General features: G+C 40.5%; 1 protein-coding gene across 1 annotated transcript in view; it reads left to right on the top strand.

Moving 5' to 3' along the window:
- Positions 1 to 21869, top strand: part of bsnb (bassoon (presynaptic cytomatrix protein) b) — a 64765-nt gene that overhangs the window by 6371 nt on the left and 36525 nt on the right. The window contains exons 2-3 of the mRNA XM_053316390.1: positions 1412 to 1805; positions 15887 to 16675. Coding sequence (XP_053172365.1) covers positions 1412 to 1805; positions 15887 to 16675 — 1183 coding nt within the window. The remainder of the gene's footprint in view (positions 1 to 1411; positions 1806 to 15886; positions 16676 to 21869) is intronic.

Below are 21869 nucleotides of genomic sequence, written 5' to 3'. Positions count from 1 at the left end.
TCTCTTTTAAATCCATCTTCGGTATTAAGGACTTTATCAGGATCTGGTACTTAAATGATTCAGTGCCACTCTGAGTCTTATGAATTCATTAGGGTCGGGATGGACAAAGTCTGGTATGGTGGGCTTCAGATTTCTATAAGCTCTTTGGGGTCCCCCTTGTACAGGTGCCCTGAAGATACATTCTCTCTGTTTATTGACCAAGATGGATGCTGCTGATATGGGGCATCTGAGCCTGCCTGGGCCATGGTGAAGCAATAAAATGAGCCTATGATGGATGTGTAGAATAAGATGGTGCTGACTGTGCTGTCTGTTGCTGATAGGGGTACTGGTTCCGTAGTAGAGGTTGTTGCGGTGCTGCGTAATGGTCAGCTTGGTATCCATCTCTCTGTGGTGCAGCAAACTGAGCCTGACCTACACGTTGCAGTGGAGCGTTTGGTTGACTGTGGTGTGAGTAAAGGTTGTCCTATCATATTTCCTCCACTTGTTCAGTTGAATCCATCTTGAGACAATGGAAGACACCAGAATCTGGCTCTAAGGACCACAGTGTAAAATAGGATAAAGGATGGCCCTCGAACTGGAGTGTTAATGAACACACAGGAAGTCGGTATGGATAACTATCACTCAATAGTCTGAATTAAATAACATAGAGCACAGAAGAGCGAGCCCAGAAATAGGCATATGTATCTGTGCATAAGGGAAAAGCAAAACACACATATTAACAATGCAGTGCAAACTCCAGAAATTGTTTATTTTAAATAAGTGTTCTACTAATGTTTGATAAGTATTTTACATACAGGAAAAGAGACCTTTAGGTGAACAAATATACATTGTACAGATGTGAATTGCCTGCCAGCACATATATCACTGATCACAATAGACCATAACAGTGACTCACAGCCTAAAAGAGACACTGGTTTGGTTATCACCTCCAAATCTCTCGACAGCTGCGTTGGTAAAAATGACATAAGCATATCAGCTTAACAACAATATTAACAAGACTGAATAACATGCAAGTCTGGTAAAGCACTGGGATGTATTCTTAACTGATAACAACTAAACAATAAAGACATAGAGCAAACTTATCGTCATTGCAGTGCCTAATAGTTGACTCGGTCTGTGCCCACTTAGTCAGCATTACATGGTTATAAACTGTCAAATCTGTTAACAGCCCATTTTCCAGAATAAAGATGTGCATAAACTTATGTAGTAAGAACGCATCATTGAATGACAAATGTAAAAGTACGGGAAGGATAAACTGTCTCCTTATATTGCCACTAGATTGTTAATTAGACAGGAGTGTTCCTGCAATTGGTAGCACGTGCATACGCATGCCCAGCCTCTGCATCGCATCGAGGCAGACCAGGTGTTAGCCTTTTCTAATATTGTGTGTTCTCTTTACTCTCTCTGCCAGACCACCTCCGTCAGACCCGGGACCCAAGGCGGGAGTCCAGAGTGGTCATGGGACAGGGGACAGGTTGGCCTCACATGATACCCCTCAGTCTGCCGCACCTCAAGGAGATCATCAGGGCCAGGGTCATGTGGCCAGGAAGAGTCTGCAAGTGGATGTGGGTAGCAGCAAGACTGGGAGGTCCCCTTCTGCGTCCCCGGACCGAGGCAGTGTCCCCACATCTCCTTACTCTGTGCCTCAAATTGCACCCATGCCCAGCAGTAAACTGTGTCCTGTCTGCAAAACCGCTGACCTGATAGGCACAGGGGACGACAGGCCCAATGTCAACACCTGCACACAGTGCCGCTTGATGGTGTGCAACCAGTGTGGGTTTAACCCCAACCCTCACCTTACAGAGGTAGGTAATGCTGCTCAGCTAGGATTTACAATGATGATAACAGTACTATTATTCTTCATTATAGAAACATTTCCTTCTTTTCCCCTTCAACAAACAACCACCAACCTGATACATAAACAAAGATAGTATAGAAGTATGCATGAGGACAAGAGAATACAGTACGAGGACACTGTCACGCTGCTGTGAGTTGCACAAGCATCTGCCATGGTGCATTCAGATGGAAAACAAAAATGTCTCAAACACTGCTAAAATGGTAAAAAATAAATAAAAAATTTAAACAGTTGTGAAATTGACTGCACAAAAAGATTCAGAATGAATTTAGGCATATGTTTTTACGGATTGACAAAGGCTAAATGGAAGAGAAGCCTATGGTTTTCTGAATGAAATGTAATGAAAATTAAATATTTTTACAAACCTATCCACACGGACAACCAGGATATGCTTCAGAGTCCTCTTGATTTTCATTAGGCTGTTGAATTATGCTTTTAATAGGAACAGGCGTCTAGATGCCCTCTTTGTTTTGTATAACATGATTTCCCCTGTGATGAGTTACATATATGAACATGTATGAGTCATACATGTATTCCGACTGTCTGGTTGTTCAGATGGCCTTTAATTTTTCAAGATATTCACTTGTATTTCCTCCCAACTGTTTCACAGCACCACCCATTCATAGCATCCAAAATGGGTGATGGGGAAGGACGTGGTATCATGTGAGAAAATGAAATCAGTCATACCTTCTATAGACTGTGTCTTAATATGGATATAATACAGGAATATAATGTTTCATACAACCATGTTCATTTTTAAATATTGCTGAAACGGCCCTGTTGTAATTATTTCTCTGACATTTGTGGGTAATGTCGACTATTGCTATCAAATAGGCTGACATGCTGGATTGCACCAGCTAAATGGGAGTCAGGGTGTGAATTACTTGCATGCTGGTTGAGAGCTGTCATACTTCTTAGTTGTGGCAATGGTTCCTCTTGATAGATCAAGTGTTTTAATGATCTAACAGGTCTATCTTTCATGCACAAAGACTGAGTTATCACACGCTTCTTTGCTAAGGTGCTTAGAAATGTGTTGCTCACTTCCTATTAGCCATAATGAATTAAGGCCCTTATCTTGAACAAGTGCTACTTAAAAAAAGGGATGTTACATAGTAAATGTACTGTACATAACATTTGAAGCTATATCCACCCTATCTGACAGACACTAGTGAGCATCCAAATCATGCCCAAAGCCTCACCCAGAGAAAGCTTTTTATAACACCACTACACACAGCAAACACATCTCCCCATCATTCACAGTCATTCAAATACATCCAAACAGTCGTCGCTGTTAACAGGTAGCTGAGAATGCCTATTTCCTTCATCTTAAAATAAATCACTTGCCTAATTTGAATTAGGCTATGCTTCACTGTTACTGTGAGTCAAGTGTGGCTGTGTCATCTGTCATAAAGTTTCACATCAACTCCAGTGAGTCATGTTGCAAATTGCAGCCAAGATGCAATGTCAGTTAAGCTGGCCTACAGGCTATCGGGGGGGAGTGGGGGGTAACAAGTTTTTGAACTGTAGATGTGTGTATGTAAATGTATCAACTAATGTATGCGTGTGAGCTTGCATATATGAATGCACAAGTACATATTTGTGTGTGTAAGAAGGAAGCGCAGTGGATCATGAGACTCTGCAAAAGTTGGAAAGAGGAAGCTGGAGGAGACGGAGGAGGAAGAGAAAAGAAATGCTTGGACCAAAGTGGAAACAGACAGTAAAGAATAGATCATGGCAGGCAGTGAAGGAGAGCATGGCAGTAAAGTGAACCGCGGAGGTGGATGTTATGGGTATTTTTCAGTTCAGCCTTAGTGTGCTTGTCAGATGCTGACAGAGAGAGCGACGCGGAGGGAAAACGCTCTGCCTCTGGAGACCTGAAGATTTACCCCCCTAACCTACTTAGCATGCATTTGGGTTTTGCCTCACTGCAGCATATTTAACACACCCTTATCTCTTATCAGTGAAAATGATGATGGCCACGTTGTTCCGATGATAATGGGAACGATAATGTTGAATATGACAACGACGGGAATTACAATTACAATGATGGCGAGGACAGACCGGCGGAAAAAGAGCAATGCCAAAGAAGCCGAAGTTCCTCCTAAACCTTGTGTCTTTGAGTGTTGATATATGAACAGCTATGCAAGTTAAAAATAAGATCTGGGATTATATCAAGGCACAAATCTTGGAGATATTTTGACCTGTTGGTAATAAAATAATTGCATTTGTTCATAGTATGTTGACAGAAAAAATGATCGGTGGCATTTTCAGTTCAAAAATAGAATCTCATTTATTGCAGGTTCAGGACTAATCTCTCGATGACAACACAAGCTCAATCTGAGTTCACGTCCTGCTTTGTCAGAGACGTGTTTCTGTTTACAAATAGTTCATAGATACTGATTGAACTGTCCCAGATTATAGGGATAATATGTGGAAAATCTGTTATTGAAGAGGATTTTCCCTCAAATTACAAAAAGATGGCAGTGCTGATTAAAGTGCTAATAACCAAGGGTGATTCCACATTTTGATATTTTAGATTATTCCTATTCCACACAAAGTCCCAAATGGTATCTCCAGCTCAGAATCAGAAGTATAAATAAGAGCAGTTTCTTTTTGTCTTTAGCTAGAAGACACCCTGTCAATCAAATTTCTCATGACGACAATCCCTCTTTGTGAAGGATTGTTTGAGGAATGATGATAACTGTTGAAATACAAGTTGAAGCTGTGCTGAAGTTACAACAACAAACGTTCATTTTGTGTAGATTTTAGTGGCCCCTGTGGACAAAAAAAATGCAGTGAACAAAGATTGCATTTCCCACAAACACCACCACCTCATGTCATGAAGATCTTGATCTGTCTAGCCTGTTTGTTTGTTATGGAAGCGAGTGAAAGAAAGACAACTTATTTTTAATACTGTTTTTCAGTTTTAAACAGCTGTTTGCAGACGGCCTAGCAATGAGGTATCTGTTCATGGTTATGTAAGATGGTGAAACTAAGTGAACTTTGTTTTAGTGCTATTCACCCACCTCGGTTACAAGTAAGGCTGCTATCACACCTAATCCAGCAATGAAGCACCTTTTCTCGGGGTTGTGTGGCCATATGGGTGTGTTTATTTGTGCTGTAGAACGTTATCAATGTGACATTATCAAACAGAGAGAAAAATGCCCTCTCCTCATCCTAGTAATGCTTTTGTACTCCCTAATTCTACAATACGACATGTATTGTAAACATAGTCTCTTCCGGTTTGTGAGCCGTAAAGGGTTTTGTCTGATTTTGCGGAGAACCTGACCCAGCGGCAGCCATTTAAAATAACAATATAGCCAATCTTGCTCTAAATTGGCATTAAATTGAGACTGTTTCATAACCAATGAAAAACTCCTCGTAGTGGCTTTAAACAACCTGGTGATAGGAGTGTAATTGAGGAGATGTAACCAGTGAGTAACAAATGGGTGTTGTACGCCACAGTCTGTTTCATGGCTGTCAGTCAAGCTGAGAGGACGAGGTTTATTTAGATGTGTAGGCTAAGAAGTTAGACTTTGCCGATGCAGCTGTGCATAAGTGCAAGCAATGTGCATTTGATTGTATGTATGTGTGTGCATGTGATCATGGTATGATGAGGTAATACCAAGTTAAAGAAATATTGCTAGTTATGAGGAAGGTGTTCCGTTAAAAATTTGATGAAAGAGGGGAGGCAAAAGCCAGACAGATTCAGAGGAACGAGACAGTCAAAGACAGAGAGCTCATAGCAATAGAGAAGTACCACAGATATCCCCCCCCCCCCCCCCCCCCCCCCGCTCCCCCAACAGTGTTCTCCCACCATCATACAGGGGAACATCGGCTTTATAATTGGTCCAATTTCTATTTATAGATCTTACCCTCCTTCTGTCTGCAACGATGTCCGGGTCCTGAGAAGCCACAGCTGAAAGAACGAGGGGGAGAGACAGAGAGAGCTGTGTGGTAGCAGGGGGAGGGAGAGCGGAAGAGGAAAGCATCATCATAAATTAACCATAACAGCATGTTCATACTAACACTATGCAACACTGGATTGATTCAGCTCTTCGTGCCGCAATCCAAAAACACCAAATATAGAAATGTATTAAAAAATAGTCCTAGGGCATTTTTGAAAACTAAACTTTTTCTTCATGCAGTTTGGTGTTCTTCTTCACAATGAAGGCCTCAGCACAACTGAAACACTCTGGAGACGAATGTAAAACATTCTTTGAACAAACCATGAAACCATGACTTCTTAATGCTTTTGTTTGAAGAGTGCTTCTTTCTCTTTTAACCAACAAACCCACAAGCTGAGAAGCAGTTATAACAAATGCTCCCACACGAAAGACTCTGCAGAGTCACTCTATATTTCCCATCCTCCCCGATTAAAATAAATCAGGTAGGTGGCCACAGCTGACAGTTGCACCAGATAGATTTAGTAACCAATCCAAACATGTTTCATCTATTTTAATACATTATGAAATGTCCAACTGTGATTAGACAAATTAGTATTTCAAATCATATAATTCTCCGGCAGTTCTTATAGTGGTGTCATATTTCTGGCCTCTTCTTCATAAATGTCTGGTATTTCTCCCATGGAGGAGGAGACCATCCGGACAGACGTGCGACCTTTATCTAAAAATGAGTAAATATTTTATCTTTTAAAGCTGCACTAATCAATATTTTTATACATACATGCACATCATTTCCAGTAAAGCATGTCCTTGACAAAATGTAAGGGGTGTAAGTTACACAGTGGCTGTTCTTGCCAGCGTTAAAGCAACCACTGAAAAATCTTGAGACTTCTGTAGGAAGAGATCTCCAGTTGTCCGGTATTGCGAGACTAGGTGTCCAGAAACATGACTCTACATGCATGCTAGTGTTGCTACCTGCCAGATGTGTAAGTAGGTAACAGTTTAGTGAATAAACACTTAATCAGTCAGTTTTTACAGCTTGTTTTTTAGTAGCAAAAAACAAACTTACTGCTTCTTTAAGGTTGTACTTTTGTGGTTAAATTTAGAACTGAGTGTAGTCCATAAATAGTTTTCTACCACCAGTGCTTTTGAAAAGAGGGGTTTTAGCAGTGACTAGGAGCTAGTATGAGTCACTGTGTTGGTCAGTCAGTCAGATGATGTTTAAGCACATCCTCAAAAAAACAATCTCCACACATCTACAGCTGAGGGAGCTATTGTAAGATACATAGAGAGCTCCTAAAGGTGTTATAGTACGCATATTGGTTGTATATAACCACATTTAGATGCCAACGTTATCCACATTCCAATGTATGACTTGAGTCTACAAATATCAGTCATATCAGTGAAGGATAAGTCTATTATACCTCGAGGGAATGAGACGCGGGTTCCTAATCCCCCCAAATTAATTCAAATGTTTAGCATTAGCGTCTCTAATCCCCCGCTAACTTTGCATTATGTGGCACAAGAGATTCAATGGCATTCAGATTTGGCAAAGTAGAAGACAGTGAGCTTTTTATATGGATCTCTCACTATTTCACATCTTCAAATCAAGTTAAATGTTAAGAAAGTATCAGGAAGTGACTTCTCCAGATATAACTCTCACAAAAAGCCAAATGTTTCAAATTCGGAAATACTATATTTGTACTTGAGGGTGAGGGTTTAGGGGATTTGTCTGGTTCCAAGTCAGATAATTGAGTAAAATGTCTCTCTCTGTTCATTTGACACGCTTTCTTCTGGTGGTTTTCATATTTTGTTTCTAAATTATCCTTGCCCTGAAACAGACTGCTTGTTCCTCTAAGGTGCCTCTCTGCTGTCTGCCCAGTGTGTGGTGGAGATGCTGAATGAAAAAATATATTCTGAACTCAAGTGGGACAGCTGTGTTTATGAGACTAGCTACTAGTCTTCAAAGGTTTTGCAGGAAAATTAGCTGTTGAATTATTTGTGAGAACAAAGCGAATCATATTTTTACTCTTGGTCTCCCACCAGCAAGATAGTCAGCCTGTCTGTGTGCGCTATTTAATACGTTTGTAACACAGCTGTACCACTACGGAAATAATAATAGCTGTTCTCATGGCACACAGGATGGCGTATGTAAAGTCAAATAATTATTAGACTGTTATTGTGTCATTTTCCTGACATGTGAGACAAGAAATCTTTCACTGAATATTTAAGTTCATCCATTAAATCACTTGATAGAAAATGACAGAGTTGGACTTTCAAGTGGACAAACCATATGAACTGGGTCAAGAATCCAGCTGAGACACTACATGCTGAATTTTGCATATACCAAAATATTTTTCAAAGAGAACTGGCAGAAACTAAATCTGGGACACTGGTTTAATTATTACTCCATACCTCACTATATTTAAAGTCTCTTCTCACTGCAGTCAGCTGGGTGGGGCTCTCCAGCAAGGAATATCAGAAACATCTTCAGCTTGGTTCACATGCAGGAGCATCCTAAGTCCACTTTCCTGCCTTCGCTTCTAAGACAAGCAAAGCACACTGAAACATATGCAATTAAAAAGAAAAGTATAAACACCCATTGCTTACATATTCTGCCAGTGCAGGTTGGAAGTTATTTTATTTAGCAGTAAATGAAGCATCTATTAAAGGATCCATTCATGTTTTTTGAATTCATTTTTTTTTTTAAACAACGCTGACGTGCCTTTATGTGCATTTAAAGGTTTATGGGTTGCTGTAATTGTTCTTCCTCTCCATGCTGGCTGCAAAGACTTACTGAAGCAAATTGAATATATATATATATATTGAATTATATTGAATATATATATATATATATATATATATATATAAGTGATGACAAAGTCCACAGTCCTCATTCTGTATAAAATGCCTTTTATCGTTCAGCTGAAGCTAATATAAAGCTTGTATACATACATGTAAGTTTATTGTCAAATAAGCTTATTTTTGGTGTATATGTTTGATCAATAATTACGATTGTATATTTTAATTCATTTGAGATTTTTTTTTATCAGGTCATTACATATGGCTGATCAGACCATGGAAATATTTCCTTTGCAGCAGATCATGCCAATATTATACAGTGTTAAATGGGTGGAAAAAATAACTTTACAAAGTAACTCAATGCAGTATAAAATATCTTTATATATATAAAATGCTTCCCATCAAAAAGTAATTTTTTTTGTTATTGAGACAGTGTCAGAGAGGCACGTGCAAAGTAATGTTTATAATTTGTGGTGCCTGTTCATATGATGTACGATATACTGTCCGATAATAGCTACACTTACAATAATATACAACAATTGCACAAGCTGCAGCGTCAAGTTGAATGCACATCTCTGGGTTGAGAGAGAGCAAAAGAGAGGGAGAAGCGACGGGAGGAATTTCAATGTCTTTTGGCCCAATTTGCAAAGGATTGATAAACCACTGCCTTCCAAGCATCCTGAACCGCAAACTGCAGTACTCAGCTGCTGTACGTACTGCATGGTGATACCGCATTGTGATCACTGAGACAGAGCTTCTCTCTTTGTCTGCATCTTTTTCTGTTCAAGTATGATTCTGTATCAGAGATTGTTCCCTACCCAGCTTTCCAGGGGAATGATGTCTCTCACCTGTCAGCAGATTCAAACTAGAGAAGAAAAAGGGGGAAATCGTGTGCACCTCTGTGATGTATGCAGTGTTAGATCTTTTAACGTGTGAGTGAGTGTGTGTGTGTGTGTGTGTGTGTGTGTGTGTGTGAGAGAGACAAATATGCCTTTTACTTGTCTCCTGAGCTTTCATAGTCTTCTGTAGTTTTTATACTTCAGACTTATAGATCACAAGTGGTCACAGAGATTTTCTGAAGGCCAGAGTTGGAAAAATACTCAATTTGTGTAGAGTACGAGCAAGCAAATGTTCCTTATTTATTGATTCTAAAACCCATACCATACCATACCAGCCTAAGCAGGGAAGCCCAGACTTCCCTCTCCCCAGCCACTTCGTCCAGCTCTTCCCGGGGGATCCCGAGGCGTTCCCAGGCCAAAACCCATTCTGACAAATTAGCTATTTATGTATCTACCAGCGATAATCACTTTTAGCATTGTTAGCTGCTCTACAGGTTTGAAGTGTATAGACACCAGTTCTACAGTGTCAAAGGAATGTGTGTGTTGTAATGGTTTGCATGTACAGTAAAGGTCAGTTTATATCCAATCAGAACTAGTTAATATGACTTGTCTGAATGCTTTAATCCAAAATGTTTAGAGTTATGTAATATCATTTAAATAAAGAGGCAATGTTACACATTTTCAGATCTCTCCTGGAAGGGAATCATAGTTGCACTAACGTGTTAAGAAATAATGTAATAGTGAACAGTGAATATTGGCACAGTGATGGCCATTTTTTCACTATTTTTCAACATTTCATTGTGTAAATGATTCATTGACTAATCAAGAAACACAATCTCTGGATTAATTAGTAATGAATATAATGTGGTTTGTTGCAGCCTTAATAAAACCCTGACAGCTTTCTCAACTCCGCACAGCTGGCAAATCACTGTGTGAAGTGGGTGTGAATGTTGGATGATTAGTTTTGGTAGACCAATGTCTGTGTACAGCATCCACAATCCATCCTCTGAAAGGTATGATGGGGTTTATAATAATATTAGAGCATCTGACATACAGCTTTTTTTTTAAAGCATAGACACCTTTATTCTACAGTAGACAGACATGAAACATGGGAGAGAGAGGGGGGTGTGACATACAGCAGGACCTCCGGCCGGGATTCGAACCGGGAACGGCTGCGTACGTGGTATGCGCTCTAACCACCTGACCACCTGCACGCCCGTCTGACAAATAGGTCTGAGTGAATATACTGGCCCCTTATAACCTGATTATTCAAACTAATTATGAAATATAGCCATCAGATAAATAATAAAATGAAGAAAATAAAATGCATTTTCACTCTGAAATGCAGTAGAGTAGAAGTCTCAAAAAACTGAAATGCTGAAGGTCCTGCTAGTACCTCACATTAGAGGTACTGCACACTAAAGCTTGTTTTTTGAGTTGTAAACTGAATTATATGTCTGCACTGTGATTAAACTAATCAATGCTAGTGTTAATATTGACAATGACATATTTATAAAGAATCAGCATTTCATGGGTTGAAAATGGCTCATCCTGTCATCTGCTGTTGAAGAACAGCCCTGAAAAGGCGGGGCCAATGCTGACGTAGAGTCAAGCATTCTTTACGTCATGAAATATATATAAATGGAGGAATAATAATGCCCAACTCCCCCAGCACCATGCTTATTTTCAAATATAAGCTGATTTAGCTTGATTTAGTTTTAGCTTCTGCAGCTAACGGCAGCAACAGCGGGGCTGGCCTGCTGGAGGGGGTCTCTCCATCTGTGGTTGTCCACGGGAACAAGAGATGCTGGCAGCCACAAAAACAACATCCTTGCATCTCACCCTGCAGCTCTTCAAATCTCCGGCTGTCTGTTCCTGCAGTTATCAGCTGATAAAATCTTGTTTTAAAACCTTAAATTGTAGTCTAAGTCAGCTCTATTGAAACCTTGTCTGTTCTGTGTGTCACTTGAACCTGTCAGCTTGGGTGAAACTGAAACGTTAGCTTATGGTATAACTGGAGCCATCACTGAACCTGTCCAACCGCAACATTTCTCCGTAGCAGACAGGTTCAGTGATGGCTCCAGTTATACCATAAGTTAACGTTTTAAAACTTAAAACTTTTACCAGCTGATAACCGCAGTATCAGACAGCCGGAGAGTTAAAGAACTGCAGGACGAGATCTGAGGAGGAGCTCTGTTGTTTTTGTAGCTACCAGCTCTGACTTCTGGCTCATTTAAATGTCGTTGCACTGTTTGTCTTCCCCTCATTATTATTATTATATGTCACTGAACAACTCCTGTCCCCCTGCCTCAGCCTCTTCCACCCCTCTCAGGCCCTTGCCCACATTTTAAAAAAAAAGTGTTTATTTTTTAGCATTTTTCAAAATTATGCTGTGGGTGGAGTTAGGCTCAGACCTAGGGGTGCAGATACACTTTAAGTAACTTTTTTAAATGTTCTACCTTGGAAAAGGCATCCTGGCCCACACCACACTAGCAATAATCTATTCAAGGTTGTTCCCTCGTTGCACCCATTTTAGTTGATGGTTGAGAGAGAGCGAGATCCTGCCCAAATCATCATAAAATTCAAAATGTATGTGTGTGTGTGTGTGTGTGTGTGTGTGTGTGTGTGTGTGTGTGTGTGTGTGTGTTGCCAAGGATGCTTTGCACTCATTATTTGATCCATATCCAAGTCTCTGTGGGTTCTTGCTGCTAAAAGGTTCTATTTCTGGCAGTAAGTCGTTGTTCTTCATGCAGCCTTCGCACTCGAGCGTCCTGTTGGCAGACACTGAGTTCTCGCAGAACAGTGGGCTCCAGTCCCGGCTCACGACCTTTGACGAGCATCATACCATTGTACACACATCCAGAAACACACAGATTGAACAAGCGGAAGCAGGAAATGAATCCATCTATGAAATAAAGGCTGCATGAGAGACATTAAACATGTACAGATGAGATGCAGATGAAGATGGAGGAAAAAAAGTCAGCGGGAGTGATGTGAGGGATGGAGATAAGAAGGAGAAATAAAGATGGATGAAAGAGAACAAGATGGAGGGTTGTAACTGAGAAAAGAAAGAAGGAAGACAGGAGACCAAGAGTGTGCACTGTGCTTGTTTTTTACTGATACAGATCAGATTTCATAAAGATCCACTTGATTGCCTCATAACAAGGGGGACGCAGAGAGGGATGAGATGGAGAGATGGGGTGGAGGCAAGTAGAGACATGATGAAATTGATAAATAGCTGCTGGCACTCCCCTCAGCTGTGGTCTGTTGTTTTTCCCCCAAAAGGGCTTAATGTGATTAGCCTATCTGTAATTTGGACATAAGAAAAAAAAATCAAGGACAATAACAATGACGGAAAGAGGAGTTCCCATTTGTGAGTCTCTGATTGGATGAAGAGTTCAATGTCGGATGGTGTTGTGCTGCTCCAGTTTTGGCTAATTCAACTGTCCACATTACTCTGACTGTCCCCAGGGTTCACCTCAGCTCCCGGCTTCTCAGTTTCCCCTGATTGACAGTGAAAACCATGGCCTCATCACTTCTTATACTGAGGATTGGCAGGGGGCCAGGCATAAGCAAGAATGCTGCTGAGCTTGTGAATTACGTTGTCTATACCGACTTACTGACTGACTGATGACTGAGAATTACTGGAAGACAGATAGACTGATTAACACTTTAGAGCAGCAAACATCACAATTTTCAATGAAAATATTTCAATACATACTGTATATACTGAGATTGTGGTCAAAAATACGAAAACAATATCAATATAAGAAAAATGTCATGGTTAAAAATGTATCATAAAAAACGTATTAACTTGGCTTGAATTTCAGTTTTCTAAGGATGTGAATGTCCAGCACTTGTTCAATCCCCCAGCTGAGAGTTTCATCCTGGTAGTCAGAATAAATTGCCATTTAATTTTTCTCCATTAATTCAGCTTACCCCAGCAGATTGAAATGGGTCTCATGTTGTGTCCACAGTTGGAGAAACAATTGACCAATCAGACATTTGTAGGCATAATTAAGAATGGGGACCATCTTCCTTAAACAACTAAAAAACTACCTAGCTACATTCATGTTTATGTTAGCTGATGACTGGGAGGGTTATTTTGTCATATTTTGCCTTTGCAAAAATAACCAACATATTTCATGGCGAAATGTAACTCTAACGTGCTGTTTTAAAAGCTGTTAGGAGTTCTATAGCTGTGTCAATCTCCTCATGGTTGTGTCTGTTTATCAGTTAATATTTTTCATTAATGTAGCTGGGTAGATAGCCAGCTGTTTAGGGAAGAGGGTCCCTATTTCTTAATCCTGCCTCTTTAACCTCTGACTAGCCATTTGTTTCTCCAGTGACGACAACATCAGGCATCTATTTAAATTGCTGAACAAATCAAAGATGTGGATAATGAGTCAGCCGACTGGAAGTAGGCTTGTTCAGATCACACCTAATGATGATGTCAAAGTGTACTGAACACATCATTTCTACGTCACTGCCACAAGGACTTCAACCAGCAGAACAATTACCCAAGTTCCACATCTATGAATCACTGCCCACATTTCAATTTTCTCAGCAAGTCAAATAGAGAAAAAATATTAATGAATAATCAAGTGAAAGAAATGGTTAGTCAGAGTAGAGTATCAGGCTGCAGCAGAATGAGATGATATCATCTGGGGTAAAGCTTTTGTTTAAGCAGCGTTTACTGCTAAAAGTCTGAAGCACAGCAGTGAGTCAGCGCCTTGAAATATGTAGAGCAATACCACACTTTAAATCTGATGGGTCATACTACTGTTAGCTGTTAACTGTGAGCTGACAACTAACTTGCTAGCATGTGTGAAACACTTTCATAACACTGGATTTAGCTATGAAACAGACAATACCATTTTGTAATTAAAACCTAATAAAGAAATATGATAGCAGCATACATTTAGTATACAATCACAATTACACAGAGTGCAACTGTCCCTTTTAAATTTGCCATCAATACTATTTGATACAGTGAAATACAATTAGGTTTTGATTATATATAATAAAACAGTGTTGCTTGTTAAAATAGTAGTGTAGTATTATATTGTCCTTTATAGACAATGGTTTGAATATAGGCCTTAAAAATAACATTAGAATCATATTGTCCATTTAACTGAATTACACAGATAGCATGTGTATGTGTGTGAGTGTATGTGCCGTTTGTGTGTGTGTGTGTGTGTGTGTGTGTGTGTGTGTGTGTGTGTGTGTGTCTGTGTGTGTGTGTGTGTGTGTGTGTGTTAATCAATCTCTGGCCACAGGCTTACAGAGACATTTGACTCCAAAGCAGTGGGGAGATCTTTGTGCATTTTCAGTTTTTGCCTCGACAGCTCTGAGTACTAAAAATTAATAGTATTAAAATCAGCTGAAGCTACATGTAACAAAAATCTTTATGAATCCACCTTTACAGGTTTGAAGGGAATTTTGACATTATGGTATGCAGGAAAAAAGATGGCGCTTAGCCCACCCACTTAACTCTGTGTGCCCCAAACCTCCAACCCACTTCCAACCCACTTCTAACCCTTACACAACCTTTCTCTGACTGCATTTATAATGTATTAAGGCATTATGTAATGGCCACAAGTCCAAGACAGCTTCAATAGTGTGGCAGCTGTCAAAGCACCAGGATGCCAATTACCACGTATGGCCATGTGCCATCACTAGGGCCTCTTTCTGACTTTCCCCTTCTCATGCACCTTGCACCTATATGGAACAGAGAGAGAACAAGAGAGAAGACGGGAGAGGAAAGACATAAAGGAAATGACAACAGCTGGAGAAACTAGAGGAGAATGGTGGGAGGATTTTAATGAGCAAGGGAACATGTTGTGTAATGAGAGGAAATGCAAGAGAAAGCAAAAAAGAGGAGAGACACACAGAAAAGACATGAGGGAAGCTAACCAAATCAGGGGCAGCCATGATTTATTTAACAAGTCCAGAGTTCACCCCATCTGTCACATTTATTTCCTCACATTTGTTTGTGGGTAAGTAATGTTTACCAATAAATGCCCATGCGGAGGCACAGGGACACTTAAATCCCTCCTCAGCAAGATATTTTATATCATTCATAATTATTCTTTCGTTCAGTCATTTTACATACACCAATTTTCCTATTCAGGGTGGGCTTGAGCCTGTCCCAGCATGCATTGGATGCGGGGAAGGGAAGGCAGCCAGTCCATCACATAAACAGACCAACACACTTACAGTATGTTCACATTCACACCCAGTTCATCTTCTTTGGACTGTGAAAAGAAAGTGGAGTGCAGGGAGAATATGGAAACACCACACCCATCTCTGTAACTCTGTTTAAAGATATTTGGAGTTCAACCTATAATTAACCCATATTTGTGTCATCTGCAATAGCCCTGTTAACTCAACCTATTAACCCTATTTGTTAATTACAGTCATTTTCAATACTGTAGCTCATGATCTTTGTTGTTGTTTTGTTTTTTTATCTTTTACCTTCATAGGTGCAAGAGTGGCTATGTCTCAACTGTCAGATGCAGAGAGCTTTAGGGATGGATATGACCACACCACGCTCCAAGAGTCAGCAGCAGATACACTCTCCTTCTCATGCGGCCAAACCAGAACTCAAACCTGATGCTCTGACTCTCCCTACACATCAGACACAGACCCCTCCTCAGACGCAGCCTCCAGCACAGGCCCATCCTGTACCTGGCCCTACCAAACAGACTGGTCCAGCTGGCCCAGGTCAGCAACAAGTAAGACTCCCCCCGGGGGCAGTCCCTCTCCCTGGCATTGCCAAGGCTCCATCCCAGCCTGATCTGTCTCGCAGCTCCCCTGCCCACCAACCCCAGCAACCCCGCCAGGACCAGACACGAAGCGCGGGGAGCTCTCCATCACGACAGCCCCCACCTCCAGAGCAGACTTTTGGGAAGTTATTTGGCTTTGGTGCTTCTCTCCTTAACCAAGCCAGCACTCTTATATCTGAGACTACTCAACCCCAACAACAGCCCCCAAAACCAGCCCCTAAACCAGGAGGACCTCCCGGTCCAGGACCTGGGGCAGGTAAACCCTCAGGACCTCAGCCTACACATCAGGGGCCTCGAGGCCCTCCTCAGCAGCATCAACAGCCTGCTCCTCCAGACTCCTCTAAACCTACATCTTGTTGTCCTCTCTGTAAGACAAACCTTAATGTAGGCAACGCAGCAGAACAACCCAACTACAACACCTGCACACAGTGCCACTCCTTAGTGTGCAACATGTGTGGATTCAACCCCACTCCACACCTAGTCGAGGTAAGACTTGTGATTTGATATGCTTGGCTTTCAAATGTGTGTGACAAAGTGTCAACTGGTCTGTGACGGCTTGCAGACCATCGATTCGCTAAATGAAATGATTTATTGATGTGTTTCTGTGAAAAATGCTGTGTCATAATGCAGTCGAATGGGTTGTGTTATTATCAATTTGGGCTGTCTGGTCTTGGAGTGAATAGCTGCATTTTAGAGGACTCCTGTGTGCATGAATCAAGTATTTGGCTTCAGGTACTGTCGCATGACCAACAATTGCCTCTATTTGCCTCATCTCTGAGGTATTGCTTGCTTTATTTCTACACTGGTTGAATTGTTTATTAGTATTTTTGAAGAATGGTCCATTATTGTGCTTTTGATTCTTTAATACAAATAGATCAAAAAATAACTTTCAAAATCTAAAACATAAAGCATGTGTGTAAAAGAGCGTTTCTGCACAAGAATTTTGGACAGTTGGCAGGTTCTGTATACAGCTTGTACACAGTAGGCTTTATGTGCGCCTGTGATTGTTCTGCGTTTTTTCCTTTCTCCTGCCTTTCTCTTTCTGTATTTTTCACTCAGGACCTGCTCTGTTCTGCTCTGTCAGGGCCTTTCATTTAGTTAGCTGAGTGAAGTCCGGGCTGTGACTCACTTCATCAGTGTGCCTTCTACCCTGGAGCTGCACAGAAATATATGACCAATCCACAGGAAACAGAGTCCTATCAAGTTCAATTTGATGGATAATCTTAATATAGATTAGTCACATCCAGGGGTCAGTTGAGGCTATGTACCTCCCTTAAGTTTGCCCTTGTCCTTTGTCATGGTGGGAGTCCAGCTGGTAAGGGCATGGACTTGCATAGGCTTCCAGAGCCAGGCAATAACAGAGTTCAATTATGCAAATCAAGTCCAATTGAATGATTGCAGTAATAACAGGCTTTTTGCAGAGCGCTGGCCTTTTTATGGGCAAGCCTTGTCTTCCCAGGCATCTGGCTGTCACAGGCATTGGCACAGGCCATTCATAGATCGCTATGGAAACAGATAGATCATTTGTTTGTCAGGCGCCCCTTTCAAACTTGGCTGCTGAGATGCTGCAAGTCTACAAAAACTTTCAGACTGCTGTTTTTGCGAGTCTCTGTTATTAGGTGTGTTGTGCCTTTTCTCTGCTGGGTACTCTCCACAACTCAATCTAGCATCAGGTGCCCTCTTTCCAAAACGGAGAATACTTTTTGTTTTCATTGCATGAGAGCAGGCAGATGGGTCGTTCCAGAGCAGACTAGAACCATTTGGACATGGTGTGAGGCTTTGTACTTTGAACTTCGTTTTCTCAGCTTGATTTCTACAGTTTGGAACATTCATCCTCATCATCCTCGCCTAATCTCTGCAAACGCTACTGTTTCTCTGTCTTTTCCTACTTGTTGCAGACAGAATCGTGATCATCCCTCCCTGTTTTGATGAAGGCAGTGACAAGTGTGTAGTTGCATTGTTTCTTCAAATTGCCACTGGTCTGGTAAATCACATGGCCATCACAATATACCAGTGTATGTCACTCAGAGCCCTGGTTTTACCTTATAGTAGGCTAAAATTCATTACCTGTGGTTGGCCTGGGTGTACGTCACTCAGAAATCAGTCTCCGATCAGAAGACGGGGGCACTTATCAGACACAAAACAGCCTGTTCTTGCTGGAGCTCCAGAGACAAGCTTTAGAGAATACAGTTTTTGCAGAACTGGTGCGGTAAGTGGGATTTTCTCAAAATAAACTACAATGGTCAATCAGTGGAAATACACTATGTGCCTGATTTACAAAGATCTCAAATAAAGGGTACAGACAGCAGTATTTAAATGAGGGTTTTGCGTGTCTTAATGGAGAGTTTGGATGAGCAGAAACCACGTAAGCGTGAAATGAAATTTGATCCCATGGAATTACAGGTTCTAGTGGAAGAGGTTAATAAACATATTGAGTTACAGCAAAAAAAATGTTACGAGAAAAAAACACCATATGGGAGAGTATTTGTGACAATGTCAATTCTGTTAGTAAAACCACAAAATATTCCACTCCTCAAATATTAACATGGGTGGAAAAAATCCTCTTCTCTGTTTATTCTGTCATTGTGCCTCCGTCTCCTCCTCAACACAGTAACAGAAGTCATCTGTGCTCAGCGTGCAGCCGGTTAATACCTGCCCGTCAAACATATTATTTATAGACACAGTTACCGTTGGCAAAATTACCTTCATGTTTGGTAAATCACAATGCGTGTGCTAAATAACATATTTGCATTTTCTCCTCCCTGTATTTTTGTACACTGGGGTAAAAACGCCCCACATTGCATATTCATTAAGGCATACGTACTAAATGGACAGCGTGTATTATCTTGCACATTTGAAAGATGCTGATGTTAGTAGATAAGCTTGCACATTTTTTGTGGATGATGTCTTTACGTTTACACAAGTTTTTACACATGCAAACCTTTTGTTAATCAGGCCCTATGTGGCTAATTTAATGTGTTTTTAATAGTATTTGGACAACAGTGGAGCTCTATATCACTGAGGAATAAGTTATGTAAGACATTGGCTGAAGAGAAAAATCATGTTAATGAGACAGAAGAATTTGTTTTTGGTATTTTCATGCAATTTGTTGATGTTAAAATTAAAAAAAAAAAAAAAAAGAAGCTCTATAGCACTATTAGAGGTGAAAACATTTAAGCCTCCTTGCCTGGAAAATTGCTTTAAAAAACAACAAGATCTTTTTAAAGGCAGCAGCCACGTTTTAAATAAGCACCGTGTAGGATTTAGTGGCATAGCAGTGAGGTTGCAGTTTGTAACCAACCAAATACCCCCGTGCCCCTTCTTAACATGTAGGAGAACGTAAAGTGGCCACGAAATTTGCAATAAATGTGAAAGGCTCTCTCTAGAGTCGGTGTTTGGTTTGTCCGTTCTCAGCAGTAGAAAGTCGTGAAAACAAGGCGGCCTCTGTGAAAAAAGACCTGCTCCCTATGTAGATATAAAGGGCTCATTGCAAGGTAATGAAAAGACAACGATTCTTATTTTCAGGTGATTATACACTAAATAAAACATACTTATGAATATTATACTCCATTTCTACCACGTCTGTTCTGCTAGATATCATTAAATTCTACACACTGCACTGATTTTGATGAGGATCATATGTCCTCAAGTATCCAAAATACTGTTTTTCTCACTGGAGGAAGAAACCGTTTACATTCCTTATGTGGTGGTAACAGCTCAGGAAATGCTTCCACTAATAGAAAGTGACAACGCAAATGTGGAGAAAACCCAAATGCTGATTACGTGCCAAAGTAATTAAAGTTATTTAAAAAACAGCAATAAATTAGTTTTTTCTCTCAAATCTCTACAAATTGACACAAATCATTACCATATAACATTCTGAAATATTGATTGGAAACATAATGACCCCCTAAAGCATCATTGGTAATGGCTCATCACATCCTGTATCAAATTTTCTGTAATAGTAGGGAGGATTTAAAAAGAAAAAATATTTATAGCTTGTGGAAATCAGAAAAATGTTGGAAATATTCATGAAAATAAATTTTTTCTCAACTCATGAATGACACAATGCATAATTAATTGTGAGCAAATTAGGGTGAACTGTATCACATAAAAATAAATCCAACCCCTTTAATCTGTGATGAGACACCGAGTGCTAGCGGCTCTGTGTGAGGACGGATGGAAGAACGGACGAGGACAGAAAGCAGAGAGGTGAGAGATTAAGAAGGAGGAGGAGGAAGAAGAGTGAGAATCAGAGGTAATGAGGGAGAGGAAGCCAACTGTTTGTTACGTTTTACAATATTTCACATCAATTAGCACTGAAAGTCATGTGTGGCTCTGAGTAAGTTCTGGGACTGTTTTCTCCCCCCATTACGATTCTCAAGGAGATTAAAACCAACCTTGTGTCATTGTCTTTTCCCCAGAGTATGGTTATAAATAGAACATAAAATGTTTTCACTGGAGTGTCTGCGGCTCAATCTGATTTACAGTATACTGCACGTCAATCCTCATCCCTGAATCATTCTGTTACTCTGCATCTCTTTCCGCCAGCACAGGATACTACAGTCCTGTGAGGCAGATATGGCAAAGTGCATGCCAAGTGTTAGTTCATTCTTCATGTTTCTTCTGCACCAGTTTTCCCATACATTTTATTCCCACAGTTGGGCAAGCATACTGATCTGACTAGCCTATTATTATTATGTTATAGAAGCGTGCCCACTGTTTATAGCGAGACTAGCTCTGAGTGGATTGTTTGTGAAAGAAATTAATTTCTCCCAGAACTGTAGAAAAAGTGTATATAAACAGAAAACATGGCTCATCAATAATTCAATGAGGGGGAACATTATAAATAGTTCATGCAGTGTGAAGCAGCGAGAAAGAGCTGCGTTCGTGTCAGATAAGGTCAATGTGTGTGTGGACGAGAAGAGAAATAAACACGTGCAGCTGCATGTTAGTTTAACAGCACATTTGTATTGTTAGACTGTAGCAGGTTGTCTTTTAGACTTAATCAGATAAGATTTCTTAGGGAATCAAATAATGTACTTAAATGTATTAAAAAGTCTAGTTACTTTTTCAGAACATGTTCTCCCTCATACCAGACATTTTCTTAAAGCGACTCTTACCTTTCTTGCATTTCACACAGCACTTTGAAAAAACTTGAACAGAAGAAACTCCTCCTCCCTCCTATGTCCCACCCCCGCACTCCCTTCCCCCCTCCCTGAACGCGCACTGCAATAGTTTCTGATATAGTTTTCTTTTTCACTGTGGGAGCGGCTGGAGGTGGAAGCCGTGGCCCGCTTTTGTCGGTCATTGTCAGTCGCTACTGTCTGTTTACGGCTATCTCTGTGGATCCACAACAGACTCTCTTCCAGATGGGGGTGCGCGTGTGATTACATAATGCGGAAGGGGAAAACAGGCAGGTCGCTCGGCCAATCATATCATTCAGACCAAATGATATGATTGGTCAGAGTTTTCACAGAATATTATAAGAATGGAATAATGATGAGTTTCTATGCCTGGGGGATCTCTCTAACACTTTAGAGTGCAATTACCTTATTAATAGCATTTTAACCTAAACAAAAAAATGTGTAAAAATGTAACAAAGGTAAGGGTAGCTTTAAGACTGCTTAATATAAAGTTGCTCTGTTTGTTCATGGCTGACTTATTCTTCTTATGACAT

The sequence above is a fragment of the Scomber japonicus genome, chromosome 3 (assembly GCF_027409825.1).
Source record: "Scomber japonicus isolate fScoJap1 chromosome 3, fScoJap1.pri, whole genome shotgun sequence".
NCBI classification, from domain to species: domain Eukaryota; kingdom Metazoa; phylum Chordata; class Actinopteri; order Scombriformes; family Scombridae; genus Scomber; species Scomber japonicus.
This window is presented reverse-complemented; position numbering and strand designations above follow the sequence as displayed.